At 39.5% G+C, this 17,091-nt stretch overlaps 1 protein-coding gene across 1 annotated transcript in view; it reads left to right on the top strand.

The window, feature by feature from the left end:
- Positions 1-263: 263 nt before the first annotated feature.
- The window catches only part of LIN7A (lin-7 homolog A, crumbs cell polarity complex component), a 144,599-nt gene continuing 127,771 nt past the window's right edge, over positions 264-17,091 (top strand). Inside the window, exon 1 of the mRNA XM_012442094.3 lies at positions 264-516. Coding sequence (XP_012297517.1) covers positions 435-516 — 82 coding nt within the window. The 5' untranslated portion in view covers positions 264-434. The remainder of the gene's footprint in view (positions 517-17,091) is intronic.

Genomic DNA, 17,091 nt, shown 5'->3' on the forward strand with positions numbered 1-17,091 from the left:
CTGAGAAAACTCATCTCCTACTCCCTCCCCCATATCTCCTTTCCATCCTCTCTCTTCCCCGACACACACAAGCACACACACACACACAACTATATTCTGACCATTTTATTAGAGTGGAAAGTTGAAAGAGAGCAACCCGCCAGCTACACCCACCCAGCGCTCCTGGGGGTGGAATAGCAAAGTTCTAGGGCAGAGCCTTCCCTCCGGAGCCCGGCGACGCAGTCGCTCTCGGATACCTGCTCAGCTCGCGCCGCAACTGAACTGCCGCCGCGGAACAGTTGCGTCTCCATCTGGCTACCAACCCACCCAAGCTTTCTTCTCCACCACCACCACCACCACCTTCCTTCCCCCTCCTCCCCCTCCTTTCCGTCTTCCCTCTCCACCCCCGCCCCCAATCTATCTCCTCCTTTTTTTCTCACTACAAGCGGTTGCTGATGCTGAAGCCGAGCGTCACTTCGGCTCCCACGGCAGACATGGCGACATTGACAGTGGTCCAGCCGCTCACCCTGGACAGAGGTAAGGAAGCGGCTCGTCCGCCAGGCCACCGGGTCCGCTCTCCCCTCCGCCGCCCACCCGCCCCCCGCCCCTGCCAATTCCCACCGGGACGCGGGACGCGCTCCGGCAAGGAGAGAAGGGGAGCCAGGGCGAGCCTGGAAGGCGTTTGCGCCGGGAGCAGGACACTTTCTTCCCCTTTTCTCCCCGCCACGTCCCCGCCGCCCCTTCACACTGGACTCGCCCCTCCGAGAGGACGCCTCCTGCGGGCTCTGGGGTCCCCGCAGCCACTCCCAGCCCCTCGCCGGGTCGCCTCCGGGCCTCTGGCTTTGTTGGAGCGGCTGCGCGGGGACGGCTAGGCGCCCGGGGCTCGGGGTTGGAGAGGGGCAGGGAGCAAGCTCGCCGGCCAGAGCGAGCCCAGAGGAGACCGGCGAGGGAGCCGCCTGCCAGCCTGCGCGGCGCGGGGGCCCGGGAGGAAGGAAGTTTGCCCTGTCGCCGGAGGGCGAGGGTCGGTTCTCCTGCGGGAGTCCGGGCGGCCGCTCGGGGGGCGGGCAGGGCGCACCCCGGGGCGGCCGGACGCACAGCGGCGGGGCCGCTGCAGGCGGAGAGCTGCCCTCTGCCCAAAGGGCAACGCAGAGCGCGGGGAGCCGAGCCCCGGCAGCTGAGCCTCGTTAGCCGAGCCCGGCTCTCCCCGGTTTCGCGTTCGAAAGCGGCGAGGGTCGCGCCTGTTCCAGCCGCCGGCAGCTCCCGGTCGGTGGCAACTCTCAGCTTCTCTCGCGCCAGTCTCTCTCGTCCTCTCCCAGCTCGGTGCCACCGCGGCGTCCGGGCTGCTGCGGAAGGCGCGGGGGCACAGCGCTCGTCGGGTTAAAATTCAACTTCTGACCTGCGACCCAGTACGTCCCGCTCTCTGACTTCAGTGGGGAAAGTGTTGGCTTCGTCCCCAGGACCCACCCCCCGCCACAAGCTCAGGGATGGAGTCCTCTGCTGCGATCCGGGCCTCGCTGGTGCACCCGTGCGGAGTTATACCTGTCCCTGAGTGTGTGGGTTTCCTTCCCGGCTTCCAACGTCCAGTGCTGAAGGCGCTGTAGCCCCACGGCTCTGCAGAGGAGGACACCCGCTAGTCCCTCTCCGCAGCCGCCGGATTTAGGACCCTGGGCGGCCATTTGGAAATGGTGTGCTCAGACGAAAATGATTTAGTCCGCTGTACCTCTAAGAATTTTCTTTCTAGAGGATTAAACTGAACGGTGGGGCAAGGCAAAAGAGCATCCTGCTAGGAGTACAGTGACAAAGCCAGTGAACTCAGTTTGAGGTTTTTAATTTGGAGAGACTGTGGGTGACTTTAACGCAATCTGTTGGCGCCAGAACAGATGCTATGTGGTGCCCATAGCAACCTTTCTTAGGGTAAGAGTTGAAAAATAAAATGTAATTGATTTTGTATTAGAAAAAGGTGATTTCCAAGCTGCCAAAATTAATAACAGTAGTTAAAGACCTCAGAAACCCGTTGTATAATCCATGATTTTACCCACAATATCATCATCTGCACTAAGCAGGATAAATCCATTGCCAGTAAGAACCAAACAGATGGCAAGCTATCAGAGACTATGGGCTTCCCAAGAATTTATGTTTTAATGTGATGAGCTCTTATATTGTCCCATTACAAAATCACAGTCGTTAAACATCCCAAATCAAGTGACTACTTTAGGAGCAAAAACTCCAAGAAGATTGCATACCTGAGTCATTTTATATACTGCTACTACTACTACTGATAAAAATATTTCACTGTTTGGGTTTTACCTTAGCTCTTAGATGCCTCAGTCAGTTATTGAGAGGAGGTGCTAATTGGACTAAGATTTATTCTTAAAGTTTGTTCTTGCTCACAGCCAAACTCTACTTGTCCTTCACAGTGTGATTACGTCCATGCAGTAGCTCAGGAGGCAAGCACCGTTAGCCTGTGGATGGGTCTGAAAAAATTCACCAGCAGCTCACACAAAATCTATAACCAAGAGATGATGGGTTATTGGCATCACCACTGAGCATAAAGTCAATATATAAAATATTGTTCTCTGTACCTTATTAAAATATGGTTACCTTCATGATTAAATTGATGAAAGAAAAGGTTCTGAAAATTTCCCTTCAAAAAAGGTGCATTTTAAAAGACGCAGCCCAGTATTACATATCTGGGTCCTAGTTGCAACTCTGATATTCACTCTCGATACACCAGCCTTTTAGGACATCAGTTTCTCTCTGTGCCACATCAGGAGTTTAAATTAGATGACTCTTAACACTTTGCAGCTTTAGCAGTCTCTAATTCAATTAATTAGATTTAAGACTCAGTTTTTGGTCACCTACTGGGAGATTTTCCAGATCACCTCTCTCCCAGGCTGCTTTGGTACCCTTTGATGTGCTCTAAATTGACTTGCTGCTTTGGCCCCATTAAAGCATTTATCATACTCTGTTGCATTTCTCTCCCTATTGGATGGAACTCCTTGAGGGAAGAGACAATTTCTAAATTCATCTTTGAATTTTAAGTGTCTGCCATAGTCCCTGATTCACAGTACAATAAAAAATTAATGTTAAGTTAGTGTCAGTAAGCTCAGGATAGCAGTAACTTAAGCAATGTTAAAATATAGTGATTTGCTAGTGAACTGAGGTGCAGTTCATAGATTCACAATATTTTGGCTGTGGAAAGGATGATAGTGATAACATAGGCCAGAGGTTCTCAACCTAGCTTTCCCCTATACACTTGATGGATTCCCATCAGTAGCAGTAGCTCACCAAAACTGTAATGTTTAACCAAGAGGAATTGCAGCAGGTGGGCAAAGGAGAGGAAGAAAAGAGGTGCTTGACAAAATCTCCCAAGGGCATCCCAGTGAATCTGAATATATAATCCATCATTTTAGAGCTGCTAGTTCTTTTTTGGTATTTTCATTTTACAAATGAAAAAGCATGGAAAAGTGATAAGATGTTTTCAAGGTTACGCTACTATTTAGTGGAGATTTTATGTTAAAATTGAATTATTTTTGTTTGCTGCCCATTGACATCATACATGGATATAGTCTTCAGGGCAAACGTTTTAAGCAAACAAATCAAAGCTATGGATTGAAATTAAGATTTACTGCTTTACAAATTTGAACGATCATCTGAAAGTAAGAAACTCAGAAGTCTGCACCTAACTTCTTGGGTCTGCTCTGGGGAGTAAGCATTTTGAAAGTCCAGGCTGGGCCCTAAAAGGATGAACAAGGTGATCTCAGATTTTCATGGCTCTGTGCCTATCCAAAACTCTTTTTACTTTGCCATTAAGACCTGAGATCAACCTTGTAAAGGCCTCTGGGTGGCTATGGTCACTGTAAGTTCTTGTTGACTCTGGCCCCAGTCCTTGATATCCTTCACTTAATGAGCGTCTGTCATAAGTCAGACCCTATTGTGGGATTGGTACACACTGGTGTGATAAAGAGACATAATTCCACTTTTTGTGGTAATTATTAGAACTTACTAGGAGGGGGAGATTAAAATACACAGCGAGGCAATTATTAATTCATTCAATATTCATTTATCACATATTATATGCAAGATGCTAGAGGAATACCAGAAACAAAGTTTCTGCTTTTATGGCCCTTATAAGTCTAATGGGAGAAATGGATGATAAGCAAGGGATTAATTAATTAATTTAACAAATAAGTATTGTGTGCCAGACTTATGCCAAACATTGTTTTATACACTGTGCCAGTGCTAATGAACAAAATAAATAAAATCTAATGGCATTTGCATGCTAATGAGAGTCACACAATGAACACATACATATACAACTACAAGGGCCAAGGAGAAGAAATAAAACTGGGAAAAGGAGAGTGCTATAAATGGGGGCTGCTGTTTTAGATGTGTTGGTAAAGGAACACCCTCCAGAGTCTGTGACATTTGAGATGAGCCCTGTAGAAAGTGAGGAAGCAAACTTGCAGATACCTGGGGGAATGTCCTCAGGAGGGGGAACTCCTGAGCACACTGTGAACATCCAGGAAGGTCAGTGGGAAAAAATGAGAGAGGGAAGAATGTGAAAAATGAGATGTGTGACGTTGGTAGCCAGGGGTCAGATTATGTAACTCACAATTTCAGATTAGTTGAAAATTTGAAGTGCTCTGAAGAAAATAAACATGTGGTTGGAATAGAGAATAATGGAGAAGAGCCCATTTGGTTAGCATTGGTTGAGGAAGGCTCACTGAGAAAGCAAAATTTAAACTGTGTTTTGGTATATAGATTAATAAGATCCTTAGGAAAAGCATTCTGGGAAGAGTATACATAAAAGGAGGTCCACAGTCACAACTTGGCTATCATTCAGTTAATACATCTACAACCAAGAAAGTGATCAAAAACTGAAATTACCAAGAAATAATAACACATTAATTATGCATCCTGGGGTAGAAATTTAACTATACATGCCAAGAAAATCTATAGATCAGCTTTTTGCTTCTTTGTATTACAAGACTAAAACACCATATATTATAATTAGATTTTCAGAAATATACTGAGAACTGTAATTTATGTGTCAGTATGCACAAATTTACATGTTGAATCCAAGTGGTCATAATAAATTTATTCATTTTAGGTCCAATATTTTATGTTAGACAGTGGTAAGAAAGTAGTATATATAATTTGCCCTCTTGACAAAGAGAAGATACAAATAAGGAGATTAGTGTGGAATTCTTCTCTTCCAGACTTTAAAATGTTCATAGCAACTCTTCTGTACATCAGAGGTTAGTTTGCACAGATTTTAATCTGTAAAGCCAGGAATGACCTTCAGCTAAACTTAAGAGAATAAAGCAGAATGCAATCCTTGGTACTCTGACATATTGATATTAAAGAACATAGAAATACTTCAGGTATTAAAGACCGCATGGCTTTAGAGACTTTCTAAAGTCCAGTAGCTCCAATTCTGCTTCACTTTCCATCTCAAGGTCAGAGAAGATAATACAAAAGAACTCTTCAAATTTTATTTTGCTGACTCTTTCCCTCTAGTTTTAAGCCAAATGGCTTTTGAATACTCATGGCTTATGAAAGAATAATAGAAAACCAACTCTTGGAGAAAAATGAATAATTAAAACATTTCTAATACTTACTTATGACATGATTAGTACCTTCCAATCTGCATTTAAGTGCTTACATAAGATACAAGGTTGGTATTACAATCATCTAACTTTTCTGTGAGTTAAATTCATTTTGGACAAGTTGCAAAAATGTAAATGGAAACCTTTATTTCTTGGCATCCAAAATAAGTCGTAATTTGAAATATTGATTAAACAAATTCAAGCATGCTTTCCGTTTAAAACAAATCAAACTTTTGTTCTTTAAAAAATCTGCTATAAAACTAAAAGCTTTTATTTTGTGGATTTCAACCTTATGGGGGAAAAAAACCATAAGAACAAAAATTGAATGCAAATAACTATCCCATGGGTGCCGCACTTTTCATAGAATTTGTGATACATTACAATTTTTCTCTTTTCCCTTTTCACTTTTCAAGTCAGGCAGAGCTTATTACTTCATGTATCTTCCAATTCAAGCCCTGGGCAGCCTATAGCTTTTCTAATCAGCTCTATTCACCAGTTTTTATAAAATCTGTATTTGCCAGAAAATTGCTTTTGCTTACATTCCAGAGGAGTTTGCCCTTTCTCTTACTCCTATTTTTTTTTTTTAATTTGACATGGAGAGAGATTAAGGAAGATGGAAAATAAAAATTAAATTAGTATTTACATCGTTTCTAAGATATATGCCCTGGTGTTTTGATCGGGGGAGGGGAAGAAGGAGGGCTGACTATATTTTCTGTTTCTTGCCCTAAATCCTACCCACAGCAGCAGCCACATGTGTTTTAGTGTACAAACATGTGAGTGCTTGCTTGCTGTCTCATATTTTCTCTGAGCTCCAGCAAATATTTTTAAATAATTTAACTTTTTATTTCTTTGTAAATCAATAAGTGTTTCCTTTTGCATTATATAGTTACAGAACATTCCAGTAGTTTTGCTGCGTGTGTGTGTGTGTTTGTGTGTGTGTGTGTGTGTGTGTGTATGACAGAGTCTTGTTGCCCTGGCTATGTGTATGGTGGTGTAATCTTGGCTCACTGCAACCTCCACCTCCCAGATTTAAGCAATTCTTCTGCCTCAGCCTCCTGAGTAGCTGAGTAGCTGAAACTACAGGCACACACCACCAGGCCCAGCTGATTGTTTTTTGTATTTTTTAGTAGAGATGGCCAGGCCGGTCTGGAACCTGTTGGCCAGGCCAATCTTGAACTCCTGACCTCAGATGATCTTCCTGCCGTGGCCTCTGTGCTGTAATTACAGGAGTGAGTTTTATATACAAAGAGTTTATTTATATATAAAGAGTTTTGGCTACAAAAAAGAAAGATATCTTGTAGTTATGGAGAGTTTTGTGGATAGTTTTAACATTTAAAAAAATTCAGAAATTAATGATATAGCTTCCAGAAAAATAAAAAGAAATTTGGTGAACCCTTCTAGTTTGGTGTGTTAGCCATCTGAGCCCTGAGATGTATTTGTTGTGCTCCTGTCAGTTATGAAATTAATGCTCTTGCAGGCTGGGCGTGGTGGCTCATGCCTGTAATCCCAGCATTTTGGGAGGTGGAGGTGGGTGGATCACCTGAGGTTAGGCGTTCCAGACCAGCCTGACCAACATGGAGAAACCACGTCTCTAATTAGCTGGACGTGGTGGCTCATGCCTGTAATCCCTGCTACTCAGGAGGCTGAGGCATGAGAATTGCTTGAACCCAGGAGGCAAAGGTTGCAGTGAGCCAAGATGGCACCATTGCACTCCAGCCTGGGCAACAAGATCAAAACTCCATCTCAAAAACAAACAAATAAACAAACAAACAAACAAATGAATTTAATGCTCTTGCTTATGAGTGTTATTTTTCAGGGATCAAAACTAAGGCCTAGCTATTTAGTAAGAAAACTAAAGCCTGCCTATTTAGAAAGAAAACATCTAGGGAGTACTGTCAAATAGGAAGGTGTCCTGGGTATTAGAAATGCTGTTATATGCACAATACCATATCTCTTAGACATTTGTCTGTTAGTATATACTTTCCATCCGGTCAGAGACCATGTTGGGTTTGTTTATGTAGAACCCAGCACATTGTGTGGCACATAGTTGGCACACTCTTCATATTTGTTGATTGATTGAGTGAATGAATGAATAAAATTGGCTTAGCAAGACTTAGCTGTCATGGATTATTCTTAATGCAACAAAACAAAACAAAAAAATCTCTCTAACCTAAAATAATGCAAAAGTAGTGGCTACCTTAGGATGTCAGTTTGCCCCTGTGTGCGTATGTAGCTGGCTACAACAAGTGTAGTGCTCTCCAGGGCCAAGAAAGGATGTGAGGTGTTGATTTTGATAGTCATAGCCCTCATTCAGTTGTCTGCATTCACCCTGCTGTTTTAACTTCTGAATTGAATCAGACAAGCTAATGTCAGAATACAACTGAAAAGGTTTTTTAAGTGAATGGAGTTGCTATAGAATTGCCCTCCTCCACACACATACATATAAGGTACACATTTTTATTTTTTAAACCACAAATAGATGAATGACAGAACTGTGTCCTAATAATCAAAATGGATTTAACATGAAGTCACTCTGCACTGCCAAATGTGAACTTAACCTTAAAAATTATATTGATTTCATCCATGCTTTACTTCTGGTCTATTCGATGGAGACCTTTTTTTTAAAAAAAGATTGAATTTTGCTAAGTAATGTACTAGCTGAATTTGAACACTTGTCCAATAAAAATAAATATACCCAAAGACCACTTGAAAAAAAATATGTGGGATTGAAACTTATTTTGTAGTTATACTCAAATATCTATCTGTCTTGGACAGAAAACTAGGGCATCTAATTTAAATTGATGGTAATTTTCCTTATAAACAATGTAGCTACTCCAAGTTTAACTGGTTGTGCAAGTTTGGTTTCCTTGTCCGGTGTGGTGATAGTTATATTTCAATATAACATCTTCCATTTTTAAATTAATCAAAGGATTACCTTTAACTAAAAAAGATAGCATAATGGGAGTCACAACATGGCCATAAGATTTAAACCCCCAAGTTAGATAGAGAAAAATAGCATGAAATCACAGCTGGATCTATTTAATAATAATGAAAAAAATGGGGAATATATTTGAGGGACTGCTAAAAGTGATTTTTGAAGAAAATTGGAGAAGAGCAGTAATTGCTGATGGACAAATAACCTGGTTTCCAAAAAGATGACAAAGATGTTTTGGGAAACTACAGGGCGATCTATTTGTTGTTGCCTCCTGGACCATGTGTTTATTTTTAAAATATTATATATATATATTTAAATATAATATATATTTAAATATATATATATATTTATTTAAAAGAATGAGATATTGGCACTTAGAAAAGAAAATGGTAATCCCAGAGACTATGTGGAAAATCACTAAGAGTACATCTTGCCAAATTTCAGACGTATGGCATAGTCTCATTATATACTCATGATCCCACAACTCTTATAGACGCCTTGTAGAAAATGTGGAAATACATAAAGTGGATGATTGCACTGTTGTATTTCTAGTGGTTGAAACACTTCTCCAAGCAAGTTTGGTTCATGGTCTTGTTCAGCACTATTACAAGTATTTTGGATGAACACTATAGAATATATTTTAATCAACTTTACAGATGACTAAGCTAGGAGGAGTAACAAATAATTTGGCCAACCATACAAATATTCTAAAATTATTCCTAGCTTGAACAGCAGGTTACAATACAAGAGAGAAAATTTAGAGGAAATGGATGTAGCCTTCATTCATTAGATTGAATCAAATTAGAATGTTAATTGCATATTGATTGTACTGGTATATGACTGGAACAGTCTGGTTTAAGAGTAGTTTATTTGAAAAAGATTGAGGACTTTTATTTATTAGGTTGGTGCAAAAGTAATTGAAGTTTTTGCCATTGAAGGTAATATCAAAGACTGCAATTACTTTTGCACCAACATGATAATAAATTCACCATGAACAATGTAATTAAATTATCAAAATATTGTAAAAACTCTCTTGAAAATTAAATATAAAACTAGTTAATATTAATAATGTAGAAACACATTAATACACCATACCCTAGCAGGGGTTATTTTTAAAATATTGGAATAACTGTATTGGCATATTAATCATGTTAATAAGTTTTAAAACATTTGAAAAACAAATTCACAGTTAGCAGTGTTTCTCAACTGAGACACCACTGGTAGTTAGGACACTAAGTTTATTTGTCATATAAGAGGTTTAGTATCCCTAGTTTCCAGGAGCTAAATGCCAGCTTGAATCACACCGTGTTAACTGAAAATACCCAGTTAATTTCCACAATCCCTTTTTAAAGGCAGTTCTGTCTCATCTAGTTGAGAACCATTACTGTCCAAAAAGGTAGGATAGTTCAACATTAAAAATATTTTACTGTAACTCTTTATACTAACAAATTAAAGGAGAAAAACCGTATCATATTGATAAGGCATGTGATGAAAGGTAACATTAATATCTGATTAAAAACCTTTTAGTAATCTCTAAATAGAGGACTTCTTTAACTTGATAAAACTATGCATCAAATGCTGCCAATGTGAAATATTATATTTAGAGGTGAAAGATTGAACATTTCTGTTCACATCAAAAACAGCACAAAAATGATTTAACCAATGTTATAAACAATAAATAACGAAATATTAAGTAGAACCTGTCAAAATAATAATTTCCAGATAGATGATTAACTACAAAACTATTAGATGATGTTAGTGAATTTGCTAAGGTTATACAACCACTCATAGACACAAATCAATGATCCTCTTTCCAAATAGTGTCCCAAAAATCAATCACTTATATTCAAATAATAAGCTAAAAAATTGATGGAAAATTAATTTATAATAAAGAAGGAATTTTAAAAATAGGAATGAAAATAGGAACAAAAAAGCTAAAATAATACTTTTGAATGTCTGCTGTATGTCATGTTTACTCTGTATTTAGGAAGAGAGATACAGAAGTAAACAAGATAGACAGATTCTCTGCTAGTGATGGTGCTTTGTTCTAGTTAAGTCAACAGATAAAATATTAAAATAGGTAAACAAATAGTATGATTCCAGAGGGCAAAGTGCAGAGAATAAAAGTAAACTGTGGAATAGAACTGAAAATTCCACCATAAGATTCTGGAAGGGCTCTCCAAGGAGGTGTCATTACAGCAGAAACAATCATGCTATGATGAAAAACAAATTCACAGTTAGCAGTGTCTCAGTTTGCCACTTGGAGAAGTGGAGAGAGCTAGTGCAAAAGATGGTCCTCTTGGAGGGTGCAAGCAATAGCAAACAGTAACTAGAACAAAGAAAATAAAGAGGAGAATGGAACAGATGGATAGAGGGTGGTAGTCAGGTAGTAATGCCTATTTTACAAGATTGTCGTGAGGATTAAATGAGCTAATGGAAAGCAAAATAATGTGCAAACGATAAAGTGGCATTTTAATACTATTTTCTTCAAGTTTCTATTGCACTTGAAGTCATTTCTGGAATATTGTATTGTTTAGGAAGTCATGTCGTTCTGTATTTAAAAACATACACTCCAGAGGCCATCCTGCCTGGGTTTGAATCTAAGCTTTTCTATTTAATAGCTCTGCAACTTCTCTCAAAGTTACTTGAATAAGCCTCGATTTTCTTATCTGTAAAATGGAAAATAGTTATAATAGCACTGACCCAATACAGTTGCTGGTTTTAAATGAGTTAATGTGTATAAAGTACATAGAACAGGCCTGACATATAGCAACTACCCAACAATGACAATTATTTCTTTGCTGAGTCCTGAACATCATGTGCTTCCACCCTCCTGCCAAGAGGCAAGAACAGAGAATGTTGGCTGCCTTCAGGCTATATGAAGAGGCAAGGGCTCAGTTTATTTTGGTATCTCCCGAAGCAGGGAGCACTTGGAGATGCCTGGAGGTCCAAATAAAAATTGTCCTGTATACTCATCTAATTTGCCATCCCGCTGTTTCCCCAAATCACATACTTCCTGATGCTTCAATTAACACATTTTAAATAATTCTATTAGAACATTTACCACATGAGGTTGAAATTTTCTTCCACATGGCTGTCACCCTAAAAACATGCTTTTTAATATTTATCTTTCTGTACTCTGCCTATCACAGTGCTTAAAAGATATGTGCTCAAACATTTGCTGAATAAATTAGTGGTTTGTCTTTCAAATATTGCATAGTTTTAGAGGATAAAACTAGGTAAATGAGTGAAGGATATAAACTGACGTTTTTATTCAAGAAAAAAATTTCGACATTTATTCTTTTTAAAATTAGATTCAGGCAGTGCCTTCTGGGAATTAATGTTCATCGTATTAGTGGAAATGGACGGCAAAAGTTGAATGACAACTTGTAAAAGTTGTTACAGATGAACTTTGAGATTCAGTAATAGTTTAGGACAGAAATTAGAGTTTATGTGGACGTTGAGCTGTCTTATTTTTCTAATATAAGCTAATCATATACAGATATTGAATGTGTACGAAGTAACTGACTGGGTCAATATAACCAAAAGTGACTTTTAACTTTTGTTTTTTTTTTTAGTTCTGTTTAATTGCAAAGCATCACGTGATGCTGAGAGAGACAAACGTGGTAATTAGGGATGTGAGCTTTGGATCCAGATGGCTGGGTCTCAGTCCCTGTCTATCCCTGCTTCGTCCTAGCCATATAACCTTGACCTGTTGCTATCCTTTCTGTACTTTAGTTTTCCTTTGTAAAACTGGAAATAAATACAGTCTCTGCCTTATAAGGCTGCCGTAAATATCAAATGAGAAAACACATGCAAGTGCGTAGAACATGACCAGGTCCATAGTAAGTGCTCAATAATTATTGATTATTCAACACTTGTTCTCCCCAGGGGTGTATTTTCCCCAACACAATAAATGAAAAGTGCATGGGCTTCAGATTTAGACACATGTGGATTTGAGTTGCAGTTTTGCCACTTACCTTCTGTGGAAGCTTAAGAGTATTGCTGCTCTCTCCACACTGTAATTCTTTCATCCTTAATATAGGAATCATGACACCCAGTTTACATGGTGATACATTTGATTATTTTTTCCTTTGCTTAGCCATTCAAGGTAAAGTAAATGATAGCCTAATAAGTGCCGGGTACCAAGGCAAGGGCTAGGGAAAGAGCTAATATTCTAGGGAAGACAACAGGTATTATGCAGATAATGTGGGATAACATATTTTGAGTAGGATGCCAACAGCTCACATACACTGAATGTTTACTACATGCCAGATATAGTGCTTAGCACTTTTCATGCTTCATTTTAGTTAATCTTCACAACAAACTGATAAGGAAATACACTTTCATTTCAATTAATCTTCAAAACAAACAAAATATAAAACACGACTTGCACTTTTAAGAATTGGGAATTGAGGCATAAAGAGGCTCAAGAGGAATGGAGTTCAGACAGGTTGATTCTTGAGAACTTAAGCTTAACCACTATACTATACTATCAACAGCAAGTGCATAGGTCAGTAGTAGAGTCTATAGCAAGCTCTGAGGAGCATGAACTTGTAAGAAACAATTGAGGCACAATTGCAAAGACTTCAAAGAACGGACAGGTAGGAGGCACACCAGAAGAGTATGTTGTATGAGAAAAAAAGGACAGAACTTTGTCCAATGCTTGTAAAAGGAACTTACATATCAATGTTGGTAAAGCAATTTAAGCAATGTAGTTTTAAGGTCCAGCACAATTATTGAAAAATAGCAGATGCTGAATAAATGATTGTGCTTATTAATAGTGGTTATTAATTTCTTAGTACAAAAGACAAAAATATCCATAGACAGCGTATTAGGCAGGGTTTTCCAGAGACACAGAACCAGGAAGATATATGCTATAAGTTTATGAGAGAGGATTTATTAGAGGAATTGGCTCACACCACTATGGAGGCTGAGAAGACCCTCAGAACCAGGAAGGCCAGTGGTGTAACTCTCAGTTTGAGACCAAAAGCCTGAGAACCCTAAGGGGTTGCTGGTGTAAATTCCAGAGTCCAGAAACCAGAGACACTGCAGTTCTGATGTCCAAGGACAAGAGAAGAAAGGTTTTATAGCTCTGGTAGAAAAAGTACAAGTTCACCTTCCTTCTGCCTTTTTGTTTTATCTGGGCTAGAGTGCCCACCCACATTAGGTGAAGGTGGATCTTCTCTACTGAATTCACTGACTCAAATTCCAATCTCTTCCAGAAACATCCTCACAGACATAACAAGAAATAGTGATTTACCAACTACAGTAGTGTTCCCCCTTATGCAAGCGGGTATGTGCCAAGACCCCCAGGGGCTGCCTGAAGCCGAAGTTCGTAATGAACCCTCTGTATACTATGTTTTTCTTATACAGTAATGGCAGGTAGTGTATCCAGAACAAAGGGATGATTCATGTCCAGGACAGAGACGGAAGGCAAGAGGTTTCATCATGCTACTCAGAGCAAAGCACAATTTAAAACAGATGAATCACTCGTTTCTGGAATTTTCCATTTAATACTTTTGGACTGAGATTGACTGCAAGTAACCAACACCACAGAAATCAAAGCTGAGGATAAGTGGAGATTACTGTATCTGGGTATCTTTTAATTCAGTCAAATTGACACTTAAAATTAACTATCTCAGATAAAATTACAAGAAAGTACCAGCAATATTCAGTTCCTTCTTCCCAGTCTGTGCTAGGGAACAAAGGGATCATGACTGTGATATTCAGGTTACCTTTCAGTGGTCTGTAATGCACAGACAAAACTTCTTTATATGGACCTGGAATATTGACAGGCTCACAAAGGGAGTGAAAAGTGGTAATAGTGCCCAAGTCTTCTTTCCTTATAGTCTTTGCCTCCAAGTGAGAGGAGAGAAAGGCATTTGGGAATGTAGCAGACCCTGAATTTCAGGCATGAAGAGAGAATTATGACATCTTTTCCCCTTTAATGTTAGCTGTAAATGTCCTGAAAGACATAAACAGACTCTTCTTATCCATCGTCATTAAAATGCATACCTTCAGGTTTTAATATGGATTTCAGTGGCCCAAGTAACGCTATATTTGTCTAGTGTTCTACCTAAGTAAACTTACAGATAACAGACGCTTACTCCTGTAGGCCAAAACTTTTATTTTTAACCGTTTTTAACCTAAACATAGGATATTTTTCCCTTCTTATTTCATTACAGTGTATGTTCTCTAGAAAATAGGCTTTTTGTAAAGAAAGCATGGAAGATAAAACAGATAAGGTGGTAGAATTTAATTTATATTAATGAGGGAATGCTGAGAGACTTATTTCTCAACTCAAACAGAAATTTTGGATCCTTGCAGCTTCTCAGACCTATTTGACTTAGCTGAGTTTGACAGATACATGCCTCTGGATGAATGAGATATTCTGTGACCAGGCAGACATTAATTTCTTCTGATGTCACACGTTTTTCAAATATTGCCAGTTTGGCATCCAAATGGTAACTACCAATAGGAAAATGTTAAGATGGGTGTATGTTATAGGCTGGATGTTTCTGTTCCCTCCAAATGCATATTTTGAAGCCTTAACCCCTAATGTGATGGTACTTGAGGTGGGCTTTTAGAAAGTAATTAGGTTCCCATGAAGTCAGAAGGGTGGGGTCCCCATGATATGATTATTAGCCTTCTAAGAAGAGAAAGAGAGCAGAGGATGCTCCCTTATGCCCTCCCCCGCCCCCCCTTCATGCTCTCTTGCTCTCCCTCTCACTCCTGACTTGTAAAGACAGATCCAGAAGGCTGCTGTTTGTGACCAGAAGAAGGCCCTCATCAGGCCGAATCTGCTGGCACTCTGATACTGGAAGTGCCAGCCTCCAAAACTATGAGAAATAAACATCGGTTGCTTAAGCCACTCAGTGTACGGCATTTTGTTACAGCAGTCTGCCTTAGTCTATTTGAGCTACTATTATAAAAAACCATAGACTAGGTCACTTACAAACAACATATGTAAATTTCTTATGGTTATGCAGTCTGGGAATTCCAAAATCAAAGTACCAGCCATGTCTGTTTAGGGCCTGTTTTTCCTGGTTCTTAGGGGACATCATCTTTCTGTGTCCTCACATGGCAGAAGGGGCAAGGCAGCTCTCTGAAGCCTAATGGCCAGAGCCCTCTTGACCTAATTATATCTCAGAGTCCTTACTTTCTAATACCATCACGTAGGTGATTAAGTTGCAGCATAGGAATTTTGTAGGGACACATTCAAACCATACCACAGCCAGTGCTCAGACTATGTAGCAATCATTACATGACCGCCTCAGCGATCCTCTGTTCTAAGTAGCTGAACAGATTAGCCACGGGCCAGATAGATGTACATGGATATAAGAACTGGGTATTATTATCTGGCCAATATTACAACTTAATATTGTACATATTAAGGTGGTCCTGTTTTTTGCTTAGTTTTATTTATTTTTTTCTTCTCTGCATTTGGAAATCTTTCATGTACTAAGAAGTTTTCAAAACTGCTTCTCCTGGATCACTCTCCATTATTTTCAGAGCTTTAAAAAATATAATTTAATTAAGTATATTTTGTAAGTTTCTCCTGAATATGTTTCAAGATGAGATTTTCTCTTTGTAAATTATAAACTTTCCAAATATAACAGAGCCCTAATCAATAATCTTATATTCAAATAATACTTTAATGATCTAATGTCGATGGGAGTCTTTGCCTATTTTGCTCTGTCTTTATTTTATTGTTTGTAATGGTGGCCGTAGGGTTTAGAGTATATGTCCTTAATTTAACACAGTCTTCCTTAAAATAATATCACTTATAACCAACAATATACTTCCCATTGCTCCCTTCCATCTTTTATGCTATTGTTGTATGTATACTGTAAACCCATAATTCTTACTACCAATTTTGCCTGAACCCAGAGGTCACAAACTACAGCCCTGATACCAAATCTGTCTTGAGACTTAAAAATGGCTTTTGCATATTTAAATAGTTGAGAAACATCTGAAAGAAGAATATTTTGTGACACATGGAAATCATATTAAATTCAAATTTCAGTGTTTATAAGTGAAGTTTATTGGAGCATAGCTGTGCTCATTTACTTACAAATTGTCTGTGGCTGCTTTCCTGCTACAACTGCAGAGTTGAATAGTTGGGACGGAGACTGACTGGTCTGTCAAGCCTAAACTATTTACTATATGAGCCTAATACTTTTTAGCCTCTGCTTATAAAGCATTGAAGAAAAATAAAAAGAGAAGTTGTATTTTATATTTACTTTCAGTTTAACCATTTGAGGTGCTCCACTCTCGGCTTTAGGTCTTCACTGTGCACCCGTGTCACAGACGGACTCTGTCTCTTTGCCCTCTACTTTCCGCCAGGGGTAGACTGCAGTTGCTTGTGACTTGATACTGAATGAGCTTGGTGATGGAGCCAAAGGTGTTTCTCTGTTGTCCTGGTCCAGCCTCAGTCTTAGGAAGCCCCTATGTGTCTGGGTCTCAAGCATAGGGCCTTCTCAGGATCCTGCCTTTCTTTGGTCTGCCAGACTGAATTCAGCCTATGGAGAGTCTTGTATGGGAGAGTTCCCTGCCCCTTCC

Source organism: Aotus nancymaae, unplaced genomic scaffold (genome assembly GCF_030222135.1).
Source record: "Aotus nancymaae isolate 86718 unplaced genomic scaffold, 86718_ANA_hifiasm-v0.15.2.pri h1tg000016l, whole genome shotgun sequence".
In the NCBI taxonomy this organism is placed as follows: Eukaryota; Metazoa; Chordata; class Mammalia; order Primates; family Aotidae; genus Aotus; species Aotus nancymaae.